General features: G+C 46.4%; 2 protein-coding genes and 2 long non-coding RNA genes across 6 annotated transcripts in view; 1 reads left to right on the top strand and 3 right to left on the bottom strand.

Annotated features, from left to right (window-relative positions):
* CIR1 (corepressor interacting with RBPJ, CIR1) overlaps nucleotides 1-3,586 on the top strand; it is a 43,213-nt gene extending 39,627 nt beyond the window's left edge. For both annotated transcript variants that reach the window (XM_037913253.2, XM_037913252.2), the window contains exons 9-10: nucleotides 238-323; nucleotides 2,032-3,586. In XM_037913253.2, coding sequence (XP_037769181.1) covers nucleotides 238-323; nucleotides 2,032-2,716 — 771 coding nt within the window. In that variant the 3' untranslated portion in view covers nucleotides 2,717-3,586. The remainder of the gene's footprint in view (nucleotides 1-237; nucleotides 324-2,031) is intronic.
* On the bottom strand, nucleotides 3,410-5,484 carry LOC119567432. The gene is made up of 2 exons (XR_005227461.2): nucleotides 5,137-5,484; nucleotides 3,410-4,851 (listed from the first exon to the last, which is right to left on the bottom strand). It is a non-coding gene; the product is annotated as an uncharacterized LOC119567432 (long non-coding RNA).
* Nucleotides 5,485-5,681: 197 nt separating this feature from the next.
* On the bottom strand, nucleotides 5,682-8,459 carry LOC122462381. The gene is made up of 2 exons (XR_006284889.1): nucleotides 8,339-8,459; nucleotides 5,682-7,229 (listed from the first exon to the last, which is right to left on the bottom strand). It is a non-coding gene; the product is annotated as an uncharacterized LOC122462381 (long non-coding RNA).
* Nucleotides 8,460-11,616: 3,157 nt separating this feature from the next.
* On the bottom strand, nucleotides 11,617-16,171 carry SP9 (Sp9 transcription factor). Of its 2 annotated transcripts, none has more exons than XM_043525289.1 (2): nucleotides 15,906-16,171; nucleotides 11,617-13,717 (listed from the first exon to the last, which is right to left on the bottom strand). In XM_043525289.1, exon 2 carries the CDS (start codon nucleotides 13,682-13,684, stop codon nucleotides 12,365-12,367), a length of 1,320 nt encoding a protein of 439 aa, XP_043381224.1. In that variant the 5' UTR covers nucleotides 13,685-13,717; nucleotides 15,906-16,171; the 3' UTR covers nucleotides 11,617-12,364. The 2 variants fall into 2 exon arrangements, with proteins under 2 accessions (XP_043381224.1, XP_037769179.1); XM_037913251.2 differs by lacking the exon at nucleotides 15,906-16,171 and adding an exon at nucleotides 14,520-14,709.
* Between the last annotated feature and the right edge of the window lie 209 nt (nucleotides 16,172-16,380).

Genomic DNA, 16,380 nt, shown 5'->3' with positions numbered 1-16,380 from the left:
TACTCTGGCACCCAACTCCTTTTAAACCCAGTATAGATTCCCTCTTTGTAGCAAGCTAACTGCTTATTTTCTCAAGGTTGCTATATAGGGGTGTATGTGTGTGTGTTCATATACATAAAATCAAATTCTCACACACCTTTTAATGTTCATAATATTTTAATACAGGAATCATGAATTTGAAATGCCACCTTATTTTTATTTAAGGATATGGTATCTTATTACTTTTTCTCTTTATAGGAATTTGTTGCAAGTGAAGGAGAAGATGACCCAGAAGTTGAATTTTTAAAATCGCTGTCAACTAAACAAAAACAGAAACTTCTGAGGTAATTTTATCGCAGTTGCATGGCACTTATTCCTATGAGTTTAGCAATATATAGCCAATAGCTTTTAACTACAGTTTTCCATCTACTGAAAAAAAATCAATTTAAATTAATCTACACTTGACTACCAGACTTCGTATTATGCAGCATGCTTATTCATCATTTTGTAATCCAATTGTAATGCAGTTTTAATGGCTTTATTTTCACTTCATATTTAACTTTGAATGCTGTGACACACACACTAACTTTGTATATGCATCGGCTCACAGAGGACAATGTCAATTGCTATTTTAAAATATTTTACACTCCATTGTTTACCATGCCCTCTTCCAAGATTGAAAATTACATTTCTTTCCTTATTGATTTTGCACTTGGCAAAGCTTGACGTACTTCCTTTGTTCCTAAGGGAGCTAAACTTAACCTTTCTTCTGTGTATCAGCAGTGGTGTTACAGTTTACCATAGCCCTAGGATTAGGATTAGCCAGCAGAGGGAGTGCAGGATATTTTTGTGGTTTCCGAACAAAGTTTGTTTTTTCTCTGCTGCTGCCTTGTTGCTTTCATATGCTGAAGGGAAAAGGAGGTTTTACATTTCTTCTCTAATTTTGTGTATCCTTACTAACCAATTTTGAATCACTGGCTGATAGACCACACAGACATCACTCTTATTTATTTAAATATAATAACTTAAAGAAAAGTTAAAAGAGCACTCTGTGAGCATTGTGGGGTCCAAAAGTGTAATTAACTTCAAAGAAGGAAAACAGTTTACACTATTTATGAAGGATAATTGTGTGTGTGTGTAATATATATATTACACACACACACACACTATATATATATATATCTATATATATATATGCATGTGGTTTCAGTAATTTAACCTTTAATAATTTTGTTTGGATTTCTAATGTCCCAAACACACTGTTTAAATTACTGTATATTTTTAAATGCTTCAGTTTAGCTAAGTGTTTAGGTCCTCAGTGATTTTAAGCTTCTTAATTTGTTTTAAATCCAATGAAGGCAGTCTAGGTAGCATGTCAAATGTAGTGGCTGACTCATTGATAAGAATTAACAAAATAAGAGTGACCAAGGGCTTAAAATTACAAAACTGGGCAAAAGCAGTTGAAATGAAAATGAATGTGTTTGCTTGCCTGATAGAACAGTGTACTGTTGACTAGACATTTTACACCTCTGTTTATGACTGAATAGATGATAGAGTTCTCCAGAAAGCTGTTAACATCGGGGGGAGATTCTGAAAGGCACATGTAGCAGATAGGCTCCTACCTTCCACTAAGGGCCATTGGGAGTTGAGCACCTAACTGCTATTTGTGCCTTTGAAAATTTTCCTTGTTATATTACAGAGTCAAACCAACAGAGCCAGCTCAAAAACATCAACTGGTTGCACTACCAGTTGTAAGGCCCAGGTTCACATTTCTTACCCTCACCTTCCTAAATGTGGTCCATTAAAAATTACTTCTTTGTAGTTCTGAGGGATGGCTAAATGGGAGCTACATTTTAAATACTTCAGTTTAGTTTGAGATCAGAAATTTAAAAATACTTTATTAAACCCAAAAGTTCAACACGCTTCGTAAAAAAATGTTGCGTGTTTACTGCGTACTATCGTCTTAAGTATTGACTGCACAAGAAGGCAGTGGTGCTACATTTTACCTATCTTTAAATGCTTGATTGATCTTTTTTATTTTCAAAATAAAAGGAAATTGGATCGTCTGGAGAAGAAAAAGAAGAAAGACAGAAAGAAGAAAAAGCAGCAAAAGAAGAAAAGCAAACGTAAACACAAGAAACATAAGATCAGCTCCTCTTCCTCCTCCTCCAGTGAGACTTCAGTAAGCAGCAGTGATAGTGAGACTGACAGCAAAGCCATACAAAAGAAGATGTATTCTAAGAAAAGAAAAAAAGACAAGTTTTCAGGGGCTAACAGCAGTGATTCAGAAGGGAAGACAAAGACTAAGAAGGAAAAACTTTATGAAGAACCCTCCAGTAGTCACGGTAACAAGGCCAAAGATAGGGAGAAGTGTAGACTTTTAAAGCAAGATAGTTCTGGGGAGAAGAACAAATGGAGCTCCTGTGAGAGTGAAAGAAAGTCCAAGAGAGAAACTGAAAGAAATGAGAGGGATAGCAGAAGCCAAAGCAAGGATGAGAGGAGCGGGAGAAGCTCTTGCACAAGTCACAGCAATTACAAGCAAAGGCAGATAAGAAGACGACCAAGTCGAAGCCCCAGTGAAGAGCGGCACAGGAAAAATGAAACCAGAAGCCACAGCACAGATGCGTACAGAGAGAAAAAATGTAGAGAGAGCGGTGGAGAAAGGTGCAGTAAAGTGGACCATAAGGAAAGAGGCAGAAACAGCAGAAGTAGAAGCAGAGAGAGAAAATATAGATAGGGTGGGTGACTGGTGCAAACACATCTTCCTTTTGGTTGAGTACCTTTAACCAGGGCTCAGTCAGGCATTGCTTTCTTTTTAAGAAGTTACTTTTCATTTTCCAATTCTTGTAAATTGTCATGTCCTACAAAACAGCATCAAATCCATTAATGATTTGGGGATATTTGTAAGTTAGATATAAATATTATGGTATTTTTGTAGATATATTTTTGTTGGTGAATGTTTCTTGTATTTGTGTAACAAGCCCTAGACTTTTTGTAAATTATACTTCCTTTGTTCAGAAATATTTTTAAAATACCAGTACATGATGTGTTAACATTCTGTAGAGTATTATTTCTTCTTGCTTCTGAGATGTAACACTTTTGGAGGGGCAGGGGGTAATTTTGGAAGAGTCCCAGGATTTGTATAACGATGCCAAACATTATTTGACATAATTCAGGACAAAAATCACTGCTTCAGACTTCAGACTAGATTATTTTTGTACTGAAACTTTTTCAGAGGTTTCACATAAGAGGGCAATTTCACCAGTTAAAACAACAGACAGACATATTTCCACATAAGTGTATAGCCAAAATTTTTTGACCTCCTGCAGTATCTAACTTAATCAGGGCTATCTAAACATCTTTAACCCCTGTTGGTAGATGCTAGTACAGTGTTGAGTTATTGTTCAAGAATTTCTCAAGACATGAAAAGAATATTCACCCTTTCAGCTGTTTCCAAGGTATCTCATTGCGTGCAACAGAAAGTTAAGGCAAATGCTCATTCTTGTGTTGTCATGCAGCAGTTTACTTAACAGTTGTGGGATTTCTCCCCCCTCCCCCCCATATGTCATGAGGATGAACTACCTTAATAAACTGTTACTTTCTATAAGCAGTATGAATCGCCTAATTTTCCAGAGTCCCTAAGTCATTTCAAAGGCACAGGCAGGAAAACCACATGCTTTTCTGCTGCGAAGAGAATGTCTTTACGGTTTTTAAGAACATGGAAAATGGTTGAGTTAGCAGTAAAATGGTGCAATCAGGCTCAGGCAAGCAAGTTTTTCCCCTCTTCACTACAAATGGAGGGTTGTAGTTCTTTGTAGTTCTGTCCCACCTGCACATCTTAAAACGGCCAGGCAAAAGTTTTTAAATATCATATGGAGTTAAAATGCTGTAGAAATGATTTGACCTTTTAAACACGTTTGAAAGTTTTCACCCTTTCAAACATGTCAGGCTTTTCTTCTTTAAATACTTGCACCAGTTTGCCCCTTAGGCCCTTGGCAGTGCTGATATAAATGGGAATTGAGGGCACTCAGCACTTGGAAGGATTGGGCCCTAAATTGATCCATAGTATTTGCTTGTAAAAGCTGTCATTTAAAAGGGACAAGAGGCAAATTTGATAAACTTGGGGGGAATCTTTAACAAATAAACCAAACTGTTGGGACTCACTCCGACTGCCCAATGGTAAGATGTAACCTTTTAAAGCACATTCCATTTGACTCACAGAATATTAACAAAGTACTCTCAGGCATATCCACCTAAATATTGGGGGTGAGGCACCAACAGAATCAGGCACCTTTGCTACCAAGTGGCATTTACTTTGTTTCAAAAGGTCTGTAAAACACTGAGCACCAGTCTGGAAAAAAACACACAGCAGCCTGGATACAAGGTAGAAGCCAGGGTTGCTCTCTCCAATGTTTGGGTAGTTGGGGAAATGGCCTGTTTTGGTATCCCATGGATTCATTTTAAACTGTGTGTTTTGAACCCAGTTTGAAAGGGCACAAGGAATAACAACCAGCAGGATGTGATGCTCTTCTCTCTGAAGAGCTCAGTCTGTCTCTCCATGAATGTGCAGTGTATTTTGTTGCACATGACAGACACAGGGCCTTGGATCTGCACTAGTGGCTTGCCAGCCTTGCAGCTTGTCTGTAATACAGCTACTAACTTTCTGGTGCAGACGGAAGGAGGAAGGGCTGAGCCCCTCTGTTTGTAGTAGGCATTTGTGTATGCTGTGTGTGTTTGATTTCTGTTTGCAGGCAGTTCGTAAAGTGTATCCGGAGCATCTGACACTGCCTTTGTGCCTGCAAGGAGCAGGTATTAGTCTGTGGTTAAGTGGTGTGTATCTGTTCTGCTGGCTGGCTGTTCCGTGTCTGCAACCTGGAAAAGACAGAAATAAGCAATGTAATCTTGGAAATATCTGGGTAAGAGGCAACATAGGGCAGGCTGATAAATCCGGTATTTTTGTTAGTTACCTGCTCTTCTGCCTTCAGCAGCACCAGAGGCAGCTTTGGGAAAGGATTCACACTGGGTCAGGCGAAGAGCCTTGTTGCCCTTAACATTTTCTTTAGCTCAGTTCAAACTGACAACCCAAGGGAGGGGCTGGGAGCAGCCCCAGCTCCCTGTTTGGCAAGGCTGCTCTTGAGAAGGGCCTGATTTGCTTACCTGAGGCTATAGAGCTTTTAAAGGAGGGCAGCCAGGGTGCCTCAAACCTAGCGCAAAGGGGCCAGGATTCCAGAGCGGCCTGTTGTCAAAAGCCTCGAGGGAGCAGCTTGAGCTTGGCCTCCAACCCCTGCGGGGCAGGAGGAGACCTTCATTGTTCCTGCTCAGAGGGAGGGAGCGCGCTGGTGCGCCGGCCCTTGGCGTCCACGGCACCTTCTACTCCCGCCCCAGACACACGCAGCGCCCGAGGGCCCCTGACGCCGCGCACTGGCTCTTCCGCGCAGCCCGCCCGAGGCCGCCGAGCCGGCCTGCGCGCCCCGGGAAGCGTCGCCCCACGGCTACTGCGCGCGCAGGGGATGGTGGAAACGGCGCCATTTGACACTAGCGAGTTAGCTCCGGGAGGAGGTGCTGTTGGCTCACGAATGGCCGGGGACGTCGTCTCCCGTTTGCAGCGGGACGGGATTAACCCTGACGCCGGGCGCAGGATGAATGGCTGGTCGGTAAGTCCCCAGCCCTCGGGAGCCACTCGTGCACAAACCGGCAGCGGATTTGCTTAACCCGCAACGTTAAAGGCAGCTCCCCTGCGAGGCAGGGGCTCTGCAGGCTGCGGAGGCGCTCTCGCTACGTGAACTCTGGGCTGGGAGTAACTCGGCTCCGTGCTGGGAGCAGGGGGCCTGGGGACTCGCCAGCCCCGAGGTCATCGCCCGCTCGAGAGCGGACCGCATGGAGGAGGGGGAATGAACAATGCCTGTGGCACTGGCGCTGCTGGGCCAAAGGCCGAGTCTCCCGCTGGCTCCCCGCCCCGAGTTCTGCAGCCCCCCCACCGGGGAGGGGTGTGGGCTGGGGCCCGTCATGTCTGGGAGTCCCCGCCCCGCCCTGGGGTGGGGTGCTAGACGGGGCCCGACCCTGCAGGATGCGAGCAGACCGCGCCTTGCCCCGCCTCAGGGAAAGTTGTGGGAAGTTCGGGGCCGCAAGGCGTTGCTGTAAACAGGCGAGTTCGTGCGGGGAGGGGACCCCTCTGCTTGCAGCGAGGCCAGGCAGCAGGGCACCGTGCAGTGGAAGGTCCCCAGAGGGCGCGGTGTTAATGGGAGCTGCAGTGGTCAGGCAGGAGCCCCTTTGTCATCAGCCGGAGCGGGAGCCCGCTGCCTCGTGGGAGCCCGGGCCGCTGTGACCCTGCGGGGCAGCCCCAGTGCTGCCAGAGGAGGGGCCGCCGCTCCAGAGACTGGGGGCGGAGGGGTGTCAGACCTCAGCCCCGCGCCCGGCCCCCAGGACAAGGGGCCGTGCTCTCATGGCCCTGTGCTGCTGGGAACGGCCTCGGCCAAGGCTGGAGCTTCTCGGGCCACCTCTGTGCTTCCCGCGGGAGCCGAGCCAAGCCAAGGTGTTGGGGAATAAAGTGCCCCACGAAGAGAATATTAGTCTCCTCCTCATAGGCCCCCAGGCTGCAGTCCTGTCAGCTCGCAGGGCTGCAGCTCCCCTCCAGCTCCCCACCCCCGGCTCCTAGGGCTGCTGGGCCGGGGGGCAGAAACCCGCCCCCAAGGTTGAAGCCCCTGGACAGTCTTTGCTCCTGGGAGGGGAGTTAGCCCGGGGGGGTTGTGGCGCGCCCTCATTCTGGCTGCGTAGCCCCACATGCAGGGCGTAGCGAACAGGTGAGTGGCCCGGCCTGTTTTCAGCTCCCCAGCTGCTCACGGGGAGGCGGATTCCACAGGTGAAAGGCGGCTTCCGCTTTAATTTCGGCAAGTCTCCTCCTGTTTGTGCTGTAACAATGGAGAGGCTTAACTTGTCATGGAAACGTGTTAATTAGGTGTGGAATGACAGTGATCAGCAGGAAAACAGGGCGTTTTCCATTGTGCTCCCATTAGCCAGAAGTGCACATTATGGTCAAAATGAAGCCCTGGCCCTTGCCCCGGTGAAGTAACCGCAAGTGCAAGGGTGCTGCTCCGCACTCTCCAAATATGGGTCGATTTTTCTTGTAATTTTAAGATGACGATCGAGTTAGCATTGTTGGTGTTCGAGGAACTCGGAGTACCGACATCTGGATCATATTTTTCACGCTGCTCCATTTTCCCTGTAGCTCTTGGCGCTTGGAAAACTGATCGCTGAAATTTGTGGCGAACGAAAATAAATTACTAATTTGAAAGTAAATAAACAGGTGACTCAGATCAAATTCCTGCTTGGATCGTTACAATAAATATCCCTGAAGGAAGCTCTCTATTTATGTTGTCATTGATTAATTCTCGCTACCTCATTTGATTTCGATTTAGAACGATTTGATTCTAATTTAATTAGCATGTAATTTGGATGTACATAATTACTGTAATTATGACATTCAGGTAAGGCAGCTTTAGGCTGAAAGGCAATTTCAAATTTTCTAGCAACCTACTTTGTACTAGGAAATGGACAAGGACTTTGCGCCCTGCTATCCAAGTAGTAATTAGCACATCTCTGAAACAGGCAGGGCTGGGGATTTGTATTAAAACACCAACACAAATTCAGCCGCATTACCCCGTGCAAAGGTAGCTGCATTCTACTGAGAAACATATTATTTTACTCCTCGCATGGTCACGGATGACCGAGTTCCCAAATACTAACTCCAGCCTAGCTCTGCACACGAGTCAAAGGCGGAGTGGCACCGAGGTGCAGATCCCATTGGGGATTAAGACCCAAACCCGGACATTAGGTGGACTTTTAAAAACCATACACGTTTGGGCTTGAGGATAGAACAAATTGGAAAGGGCCGCTCCTGCCCACAAAGTGATTGCACTGAATTAGGGACCGCTACAGATCAGAGCAAGCGGCTCCGTTGTGTTCCCTAGCCGGTTGGTTGCCTAGCCTGGGCGCCGGGCCAGCTCAGGGGTGGAAGGGCAAGGGAGCGGTGGCCCAGACCCGAGCCAGGTCCCTTCTTCAGGTGGGTGATCTCTCCAGCCTGGCTCGATTCCCCCCCCCCCCCCCCCCCGGTCTGGTAAGTTTGCTCATGAAACAATAGTTTCTAGTACTAACTTGAACACTAACTTCCCCCCGGCTGCTAAAGGCTCTGCGTGTGGCTTGAGGGTCCTGTGCCCGCGGCTGGGGGTGGTTCACCCTTGCTCTCGGGAATGGAGGGCCAGGAGGATTGCTGCGGTACCTCCATCTGCCTTGTAGGGAGTTCGAATACATTTGAAATCCAAGGCTCTGCCAGTCGGCGGAGGGTCTCTTGTTTTAGCTTTACCTGTCCAACATTTCCAGCCTTGCCCAGGTAAAACACTGACTCCAGCCAGGCCCACCCCCACGCCACGTAGCGAGGGGCTGATTCCTTCTGCCAAACGAAATGAGCAGGGATCTTTCTTGCACCAGCACAAAAGTCTTAGCGGTTCGGAGCTTATGCCGTAGGGAGCGAAGCAAGTGCCGCCCTGTGCTCCTGAAGCTCTAGATGGCGCCAAAGAGCCACAGTTATAAGCGTTCCTCAAAGGCATCAAGACCGACTGTCAAACATAAAAGCAAATCAGTTTTCCTTTTTTTGTTGTTAATGTGTTAAGAATGTTATTCCTTAAGAAAATTTGTAGCTAAATTATTCTCACTTAAAATAAACACTTAGTGTACCAATTACCCAAATGGGCGGGATTTCTGTAAGATTTCCTTCATCTGCATTTTGGGAGTGTGGCAGAAAATCTTCTTAAATCAACTAATGGCTGCAAATAAATTAGAGCTTCAATAAATAAAGTTTCCCTCTCAATTGAAAATTTTAAACAAAGGTTAAAAAATAACTGTTCATACACAAAGATGGAGTTCTATATTATCTCCTTAAACAAACATATTCATGCTACCTTTACTACTTATATTATTATTATTTAAAGGACTATAATACACCCTAGGGGGCAGGAGCCACATCTCCGGTGAATCAGGAGTAGAGCGACATTTACCAATAGATTCCTCTGATATTTTGTCTTTCGTCGTCTGTAAATCTTGTTTAATGGGGTTAGCTACAGGGTCGAGTATGGAAGCTAAGTCCCACAACGTGTACTGGTTGGAAGTAACCATGCAGGCAAAATGTAAATTACTAGTAGTCATAAAAGTCGCGTTTGAACGGGGCCACAACTGCAGAGAAACAGCAACGAAGGGTGAAAAAAAAATCTAAATCCTCTTTCGACTTCTCTGGCTCCCTTCCCATTAGAGGGTGACACATGTAAAAAAACGTTTCTCTATGTCCCAAGGTTATGTTTTGCCCCCGGGTTTGCAGGCTCCCACTGTAGAAATGCCATTTAACTGTAATTGAAAAGAGTGAATCAGAATTATTTTTCGGTTCTCACACTGTCTGTTCTTTATCCTGTCGTACAAAAGTTCTGTAGTCCCCAGACCATATAATTATCACCAACAAGTACTAAAGAATGGTGCCATTTATTTTTTAAAAGGTTACATGCTTTCTATTTTCTTGGTTAAACGAACCGGCTCTGCGGCCCAGAGTTGCTCCCTTCTTCATTTCTGGGGAGTCTGTAAATGATGGACGTTTTCTGACCCCAAGGGGCAAAGGCAATGCAAAGAGGTCCTTGATCATTGAGCTGAGAATTGTAACCCTGGCCTGGCAGAAACTGGACCTGGATGGCTTCCTTTGATCTGTTTTATTATGGATTGAAAACAAAGCTGACTTCTGCCCAACACCCAGTGAGAATGCATTCCTCGGAAACCCCAACAACTGACAAGGAGGGGAGTCATGTCCTGCAGCTCAGCAAGCGCACTGTTTATTTTACATCTGCCCGCCAGTGTCATCCTCGCCAACTCCTATTGTCTCTCTCCCCGCCTGCCCTGGAATAAAATACATCTAATACAGATCCTCTAGGCACTCCGGGGAAAGAGTGGTGTGGAAAAGCAAGAGGATTTCCCTTCATCTTACAGAGCGGTCTAAGTTTAAAAAGGGGGATAAGAAAGACAAAAATAGATCAGGAAAGGAGAAAAGAGAGTGGAGATAATCGATGCTTTTGAATAATTTAGGCCGAGAAAAAAATGAACTCAGAAGATGGTTTTGAAACTGCACTCTTGCTAAGATTCCTTTTGGCAGTCCCGCAGCATCGCCGCGGAGCCACACTTGTGTGCATTTAAAACAAACGATTTAGGCACACGCTCTGTTAGTGTCTTGTGACAGGGTTGGGGAAAGTGAAATACCTTCTATTAATAGTCACAGCTGAATTTTTTATTTCAAAATCTTTGATTTGTGACTGACAGCACAATCCTTTTTCTGATTTTATTTGCATTCTCTAGCTTGTACTGGCTTAAAATGTTATTCCTCCACTCTGCACAAAATTAACTTTTTTTCTTTTTAAATAGCGCAATTATCTCATTTAACCTTTTTTTTTTAAAAAAAAAATACTGTGGCTGTTAAGTTGGTGGTCAGGAGACAAAGGGAGTGAAAATAATTTTCATTTCAATAATTGCCTTCTGGTCAATTTAACTGTGCCTTATTTTGAAAGAGCCTGTCTAAATGAGATTCCTGTCCCAAATGTGTTCCCAGGCCTTAGCCCAGCCTTTAATTATTCCTGAGGTTTTTTTTCTTCAGAATAAGACGCTGCACTGAGTAATCACAAAGAAGTCAGAGAGCATCCTTGAACCTTTTCAATAGCAGAGCCACTGATATTCAAATAACATGCAAGGACCATTTGACTGCATGGGGACATAAGCATTTCCAATTCACTATTTGCATAGATCAACTGTCTTTGAAAAGGAAAGGAGCAGTTGTCTTCCATAACATTAAAAAGCCTAGTTATCAAATCAAGTGCTTAGTTTGGGGCTTTTAAAACGTTTACATTTTATCTCAGGTTGCCCTTTACCGTTTGACATGCAAATTTGGTGCAGTTAATTTAGACAATTAAAAGGATCTTCAAGGGAGCTTTGTCACCGAGAATATTCGGAGTTGTCCCCGTGGACCAGCTGAGATAAAGTTGGCCAGAACAAATGATGTCTAGGAGATTAATTAGATATTTGATAAGACATGAATCCCTAATAAGGGAATACAAGGCACAGGGGGCTGCTATGTGCTCTAAGTCAAAATTAATAACATTTAACAAGATTTTCATTTAGGCATGAAATGTCTTTTCCGGAGTAGTGACTCTAGCGGTTTATTCCCCTGAGATCATCTCCCAACCTAGGAAGCCTTGTGAGGCTAAAGACTTTTTTAAAAACAGTTTCTTTGAACAGTTTACGTTAAATCTATTTGGGGGCATTTTCATAAAATGCGTTTCCAAATTTGGATAGGTTTTAAACATTTTTTATTTGGGGTCAGATCTTGAGGGGCGGGGGAATGAGCTTTTGAATGAGGAAACACAGTTATAGGACATAACCCGATTGAAATTTGCCTTAAGATACTTGATTAATTTGGACCCTTGGCGTCAAATGCATTTCTTGTTTTTAAATCCCATTCGCTTGTATTACTGTACTAGCATTGGGAGAGGAAAAAAGAGGATTTGCCGTAAAAGCTGCTCTGTATAGGGGCTGAGAAAAAAGAACAAAAAACGTAAGTATATTGTTCAGAATCCTTTAATAATACCAAAATGAAAATATTAAGTCAAGATTTTTTTCATACAGATAAACGCATTTAATTTCTTTAAATGACCTTAACTTACGTGTGTTTGAGTGAAATGTTAACTCAACATTTTAAATAGCTTTTACATATATACCGACTTCCACAAAGTGCATCAGAAATTTTTTTAAAAAAAAACTTCCTGAATTTCAGGAATTCACCAAAAAAGACAAAAAAGAGAGACAAAAATAAACCCCCTATCAGGATCAACGCTTACAAGAAAAATAAGATAACACAATCTTTTTTGAACTCTATTTATACAGATGTTTATGGAATACAGAGGAACTGTCTCAGACTTCCACTTTAATTTCTCACCTTAAGCCTCTTTTAGGATGCTTTCCTTTTTTAAAAAAACAAACAAAAAAAGTGTCATTGTAACTAGATTTCGTCAGGCAGGACCTGCTGTAGCTAGAGACTAGTAATCCACACCAAGGGCGGTTTTCGGTCCCGTTGGTTTCGCACTGCTCAGTCTGTGCGGGCTTGGGTCTCGCTATTGCTCTGCATCAGGAAGCTGTGTCAGTGTCCTGCGGGGCTGAGGGTTGGGCTGTGTCTCTGGGGCTTGGCCCTGGACCCTGCGCTTTAGTCCAGTCGCTCCTGCAGTCTGAGCGCAGTTTGGGGGGCGGCTCCTTCGCCTCTCCCCGGCCTGGGCTTTGCAGGGGACGAGGGCGGCTGTTCCGTCCGGGCCCCCTACGAGTCGTTTGGCCCCGCGGTGGATTCCTTGCCACCGCCTCCCCGGGCAGCGGTCACCCCCTCGTGCAGGATGAGGTCGGGGGACTCAGAGCGGGGGGTCTCCAGGTTGCTGGCGTCCGTGTCGCTGTCGCTGCCCTTTTTGCCCCCGCCGCCCCCGTTGTGCGTTTTAATGTGTTTGCTCAGGTGGTCGCTGCGCATGAAGCGCTTGTTGCACACGGGGCAGGCGAAGCGCTTCTCGCCCGTGTGAGTCCGCAGGTGCCGCTGCAGCTCGTCCGAGCGCGTGAAGCGCTTGCCGCAGAAGAGCCAGTTGCAGACGAAGGGCCGCTCGCCCGTGTGCCAGCGCAGATGCGCCTTCAGGTGCGAGGTCTTGCCGTAGACCTTGCCGCAGCCCGGGATGTGGCAGCTGTGCAGCCCCTTGCGCCGCAGGCTCGCCCCGGCCGGCCCCAGCCTCTCCGCCTCCTGGCAGTTGGGGCAGTCGCAGGTGGCCCGGCCCGAGTACCTGCGGGCGGAGCGGGCTGAGCCTCCCCCGGCCGCGGCGGCCGCGGCGCCCGTGATCATGGCGCTGGCTGCGGCCACCGCGGCGCTGGAGTCTGTGTAGGAGGGCAGCACGGGCTTGAAGCCCTCCTGGGTCAGCAGGTGCTGGCTGGTGGAGAGCAGATGCGAGGCGGCCGTGGAGCCCAGGCCCGTGGAGCTGAAGGCGGAGTGGGTGAGCGAGCTGAAGTCGGGGTTGTAGGTGCCCAGCTGGGAGTGCAGCGAGGCCTGGGGGGCGCCCGAGTGCAGCGAGCTCTGGAGCCCCCCGGCGGGGTTCTGCACCTCCAGCCAGGAGCCCGGGTTGGTGTGCACGTCCCACCACGAAGAGGCCGCCCCGTTGGCCACCTCTCCCGCTGCCAGGGTGGAGTGGAAGCCTGACTTGTACCACGATTCGTAGGGGTGCGCCATGCCCACCCGCGGGTACAGGCTCTCGGCCGCTGAGCTGTGCACTTTGGAGATGAAGGCCGACTGGCCGCCGGGCTCCTGCGGGGACACGCCCGCAGCTGCCGAGTTGGAGAAGAGGCCGCTGTAGTCGCTGCTGAAGGCCGAGGAAGTAGGCGAGGTGGAGGCCAGGCAGAAGGCACTGTTGGCGGTGCCCGTGCCGCTGGCCAGCCCGCTGGAGCCCCGGCTAGTGGCCACCGTGAAGCCCGAGAGACTGGAGCCCAAGTTACAGCTGGAGGTGGAGCGTTTCCAGGGGTGAAAGCCTCCCTTGGCGAAGGCGCTGGACTCGGGTAAAGTGGTCAGAGGGCTGGTGTTCCCGATCTTATTGCAGGTCGCAGCCAGCATGGCCAGGGGAGTTGTTCCAAATCTTGGCTCTTCCTAAGGGAGACACAAAGCAAGCCCGTGAGCGTTGGAGAGCCCAGGAGAGGCGCACACGCAAACACAGCAACGTGGCTAAATACTCTCTGCCCGAAAAGTAACACTGCAAAAGTAGCCTTTCGTTTTGGATGAAAACGCCACCCTGCCCAACTTGATGCAATGTCTATCTTGTTTTCAGGGACCTACAGTGCTTGAATAAACGCTACAAACCAAATTCATTTAATGATACACTTCTCCATAGTCATAATGGGGACGACCGACAGTGATGTTCTAAAATGGCACAGACGTAATTTCTTAAGAGTTTTGTGGCGGTTTGAGACTCTTTATGGCAATGCTTTCCTCTTTCAACGTGCGATTGTAAAGGCAAAAATCCCCAGGGAAACGAAAAAACGACGTGCTCTAAAGCCACAAGGGTTATGGCTTTAGAGCCAGCAGAAACATAAACATAATTACATTGCTACATGGCTTTGGTGCAAGCATCACGCACCAGGCTGGTTCGAGAAAATCCATTCCAATTTGGCATAACCCGCCTCGAGTTTTGTTTTTTTAAAGCTTCATTTCTTTCAGAATAAAATAAACTTGATACTAAAGTCGTCTTGCAAGTGAATGGTACGACTGGAAATCAGTCCCGAACGCCCCCGAAACATTAATCGAGTTTGCCCTTCAATTGCAGCACATCGTCATTTATATAACGAGAAACTGCGATACAACAGCAACAGTTTTTTGTCAGGGTAACAAACCTGCCCCCGAGAAACCACAACGAAAAACGTGCCGTTGGAATAAAGATGTTTCTCTGACTTACCCCAAGTATAGACGTAGCCATAGCACGTCCCTTGGCTGGGTGATGGGATCGAATGGGGGGGCTCTGCTTTGCGCTCAGCCCGGAGAGGTTGCTCAATTTCCTCCTAGCTCCCCGCTTTATTCCAGTTGCACTAAGTACACTCCTGGCTCTGGAGGGCTAAACTCAGCCTAAGTGTGGGGAGCGCCTGCTTTGAAGTACCGCTGGCTGGGTCTCTCACCCAATGAGGGCGCAGAAAGAGCAGGCAGGAGCTGCCCTGCAGCCAATCAGACACTTGGAGGTGCAAGAACCAGGGCTCAGGGCGCGTGCCAGTCAAAGGCACAGGGATAAAACTCAGTGCTTTGGACTAAAGAAATTATACTGTAATTAACTTTAAAAAAACAACAACCCTGGGTTTAAATATCCTTAAGGTTGTGACATAAACCAACAAAAGCTAGGAAATTCAAAGTTAGGGCTGACACTTCCTCCGTAACTAACGGTCTGTGGGAAAAGGGGGGGAAGCCACAAAGGGCAGGAGCTGAATGTCAACATTCACTTTGAATTTTGTCAGTTTAACCGTAGATTAAAATTATTCGACTGTATTATATATTCTCCATAATTACTTACCCAATCCAACATACTAGCTGGATCCAGGAAATATGTATTTCTGTTTCTTGTAAAAAGAAGGTTTATTTGCTCAACAGGCCCTTCCTTTCGTTGCCATTCTAGAATCTGGTCCATCAGACAAATTGGGCAGGTGGGGCACAGTCAATGCACATCATACGTGCCCAAAAGTGATTATAAACATTTCTGTGCTAGAGCAGTAACCACATTCCAAAGTGTATTTTACTCCTCTATATTTTTGTCAAAGTACTAAGTGATTCGTCATGTTGATGCATAATATATTTGCTAGTTTCTTTGGGAAAAATATGAAGAGGCTTTTTAGTTACATATCCCCCCAAAACAGGATATTAAACCGACACGTACTGTATCTTTCTTTTTATATTCTCATAACTGCCCAAAGGAGCCCGAGGAGCGATATTTTTTGCTGGAGAGGAAGGGATTTATCTTAAATAACAATCCCTGGTTAAAGACTTTGAATGTCAAGTCTGCAACCTGGAGCACGTTTTTCAAGCCTTACAGAAAGCCATGAAAAACCACTGTGCTTGCTAATGGCAGCGAGCGTGCTTCCTCCTAGCTGCGCTAGGGCGCCGCTGGAATAAGCCTCCCCAGCACTCGCCTGTGGCCTCTGCACTCTACACACTCCACACGCCCAGTGAGCGACAGAGACTTTACCTGCTCTCTGCATGTGCGAAATGTAAGTCCAAACCTTGGCTCCTAAATGTATTGCAGGCTAGTCCCTTTGATTGTAATTATTAGAAGCTTCTTAAGTAATTGCATTGAACTCACCCGCACGGTGTCGCGAAAGTCAGTAGACGGACAACTTTTTAAATATTGCGATTGTATCTGTAGAGCTGAGATTATGACGGTGTCCTCTTTCTCTCTCTTCACGGGTGCAGCTAGTTACAGTTCTGAACCAGAAATCTGAGTGCATTCAGGCAACCCTAGCTACTTGTTCTGGATTGCAGTAAATATTCTCCTTTTCCTCAAATCCGCTTCAGGAATCCAGCATAAACCCCAGCACTAGATGCAAAAATACACATTGTTAAAGGACGAGGTGGAGAAAACCATGGATTAAGGTTCTTTTTCTCTTGTCTTTATTTCATTTTTAAATGTTCCAACGAGACAGGATAGCACGTTGTTGTACATTGTAAGTAAGACCCAGTCTGCAATAACTATACCACAACGGGCAGGGGTGTCAGTGGAGATTTTCTTTCATTTAAACATTTAAGGCTATTTTCAAAGGGTGTTTGCCTTTTCGACG

The sequence above is a fragment of the Chelonia mydas genome, chromosome 11 (genome assembly GCF_015237465.2).
Source record: "Chelonia mydas isolate rCheMyd1 chromosome 11, rCheMyd1.pri.v2, whole genome shotgun sequence".
In the NCBI taxonomy this organism is placed as follows: Eukaryota; Metazoa; Chordata; order Testudines; family Cheloniidae; genus Chelonia; species Chelonia mydas.
The sequence above is the reverse complement of the archived record's forward strand: the minus strand, read 5'-3'. Positions and strand labels throughout refer to the sequence as shown.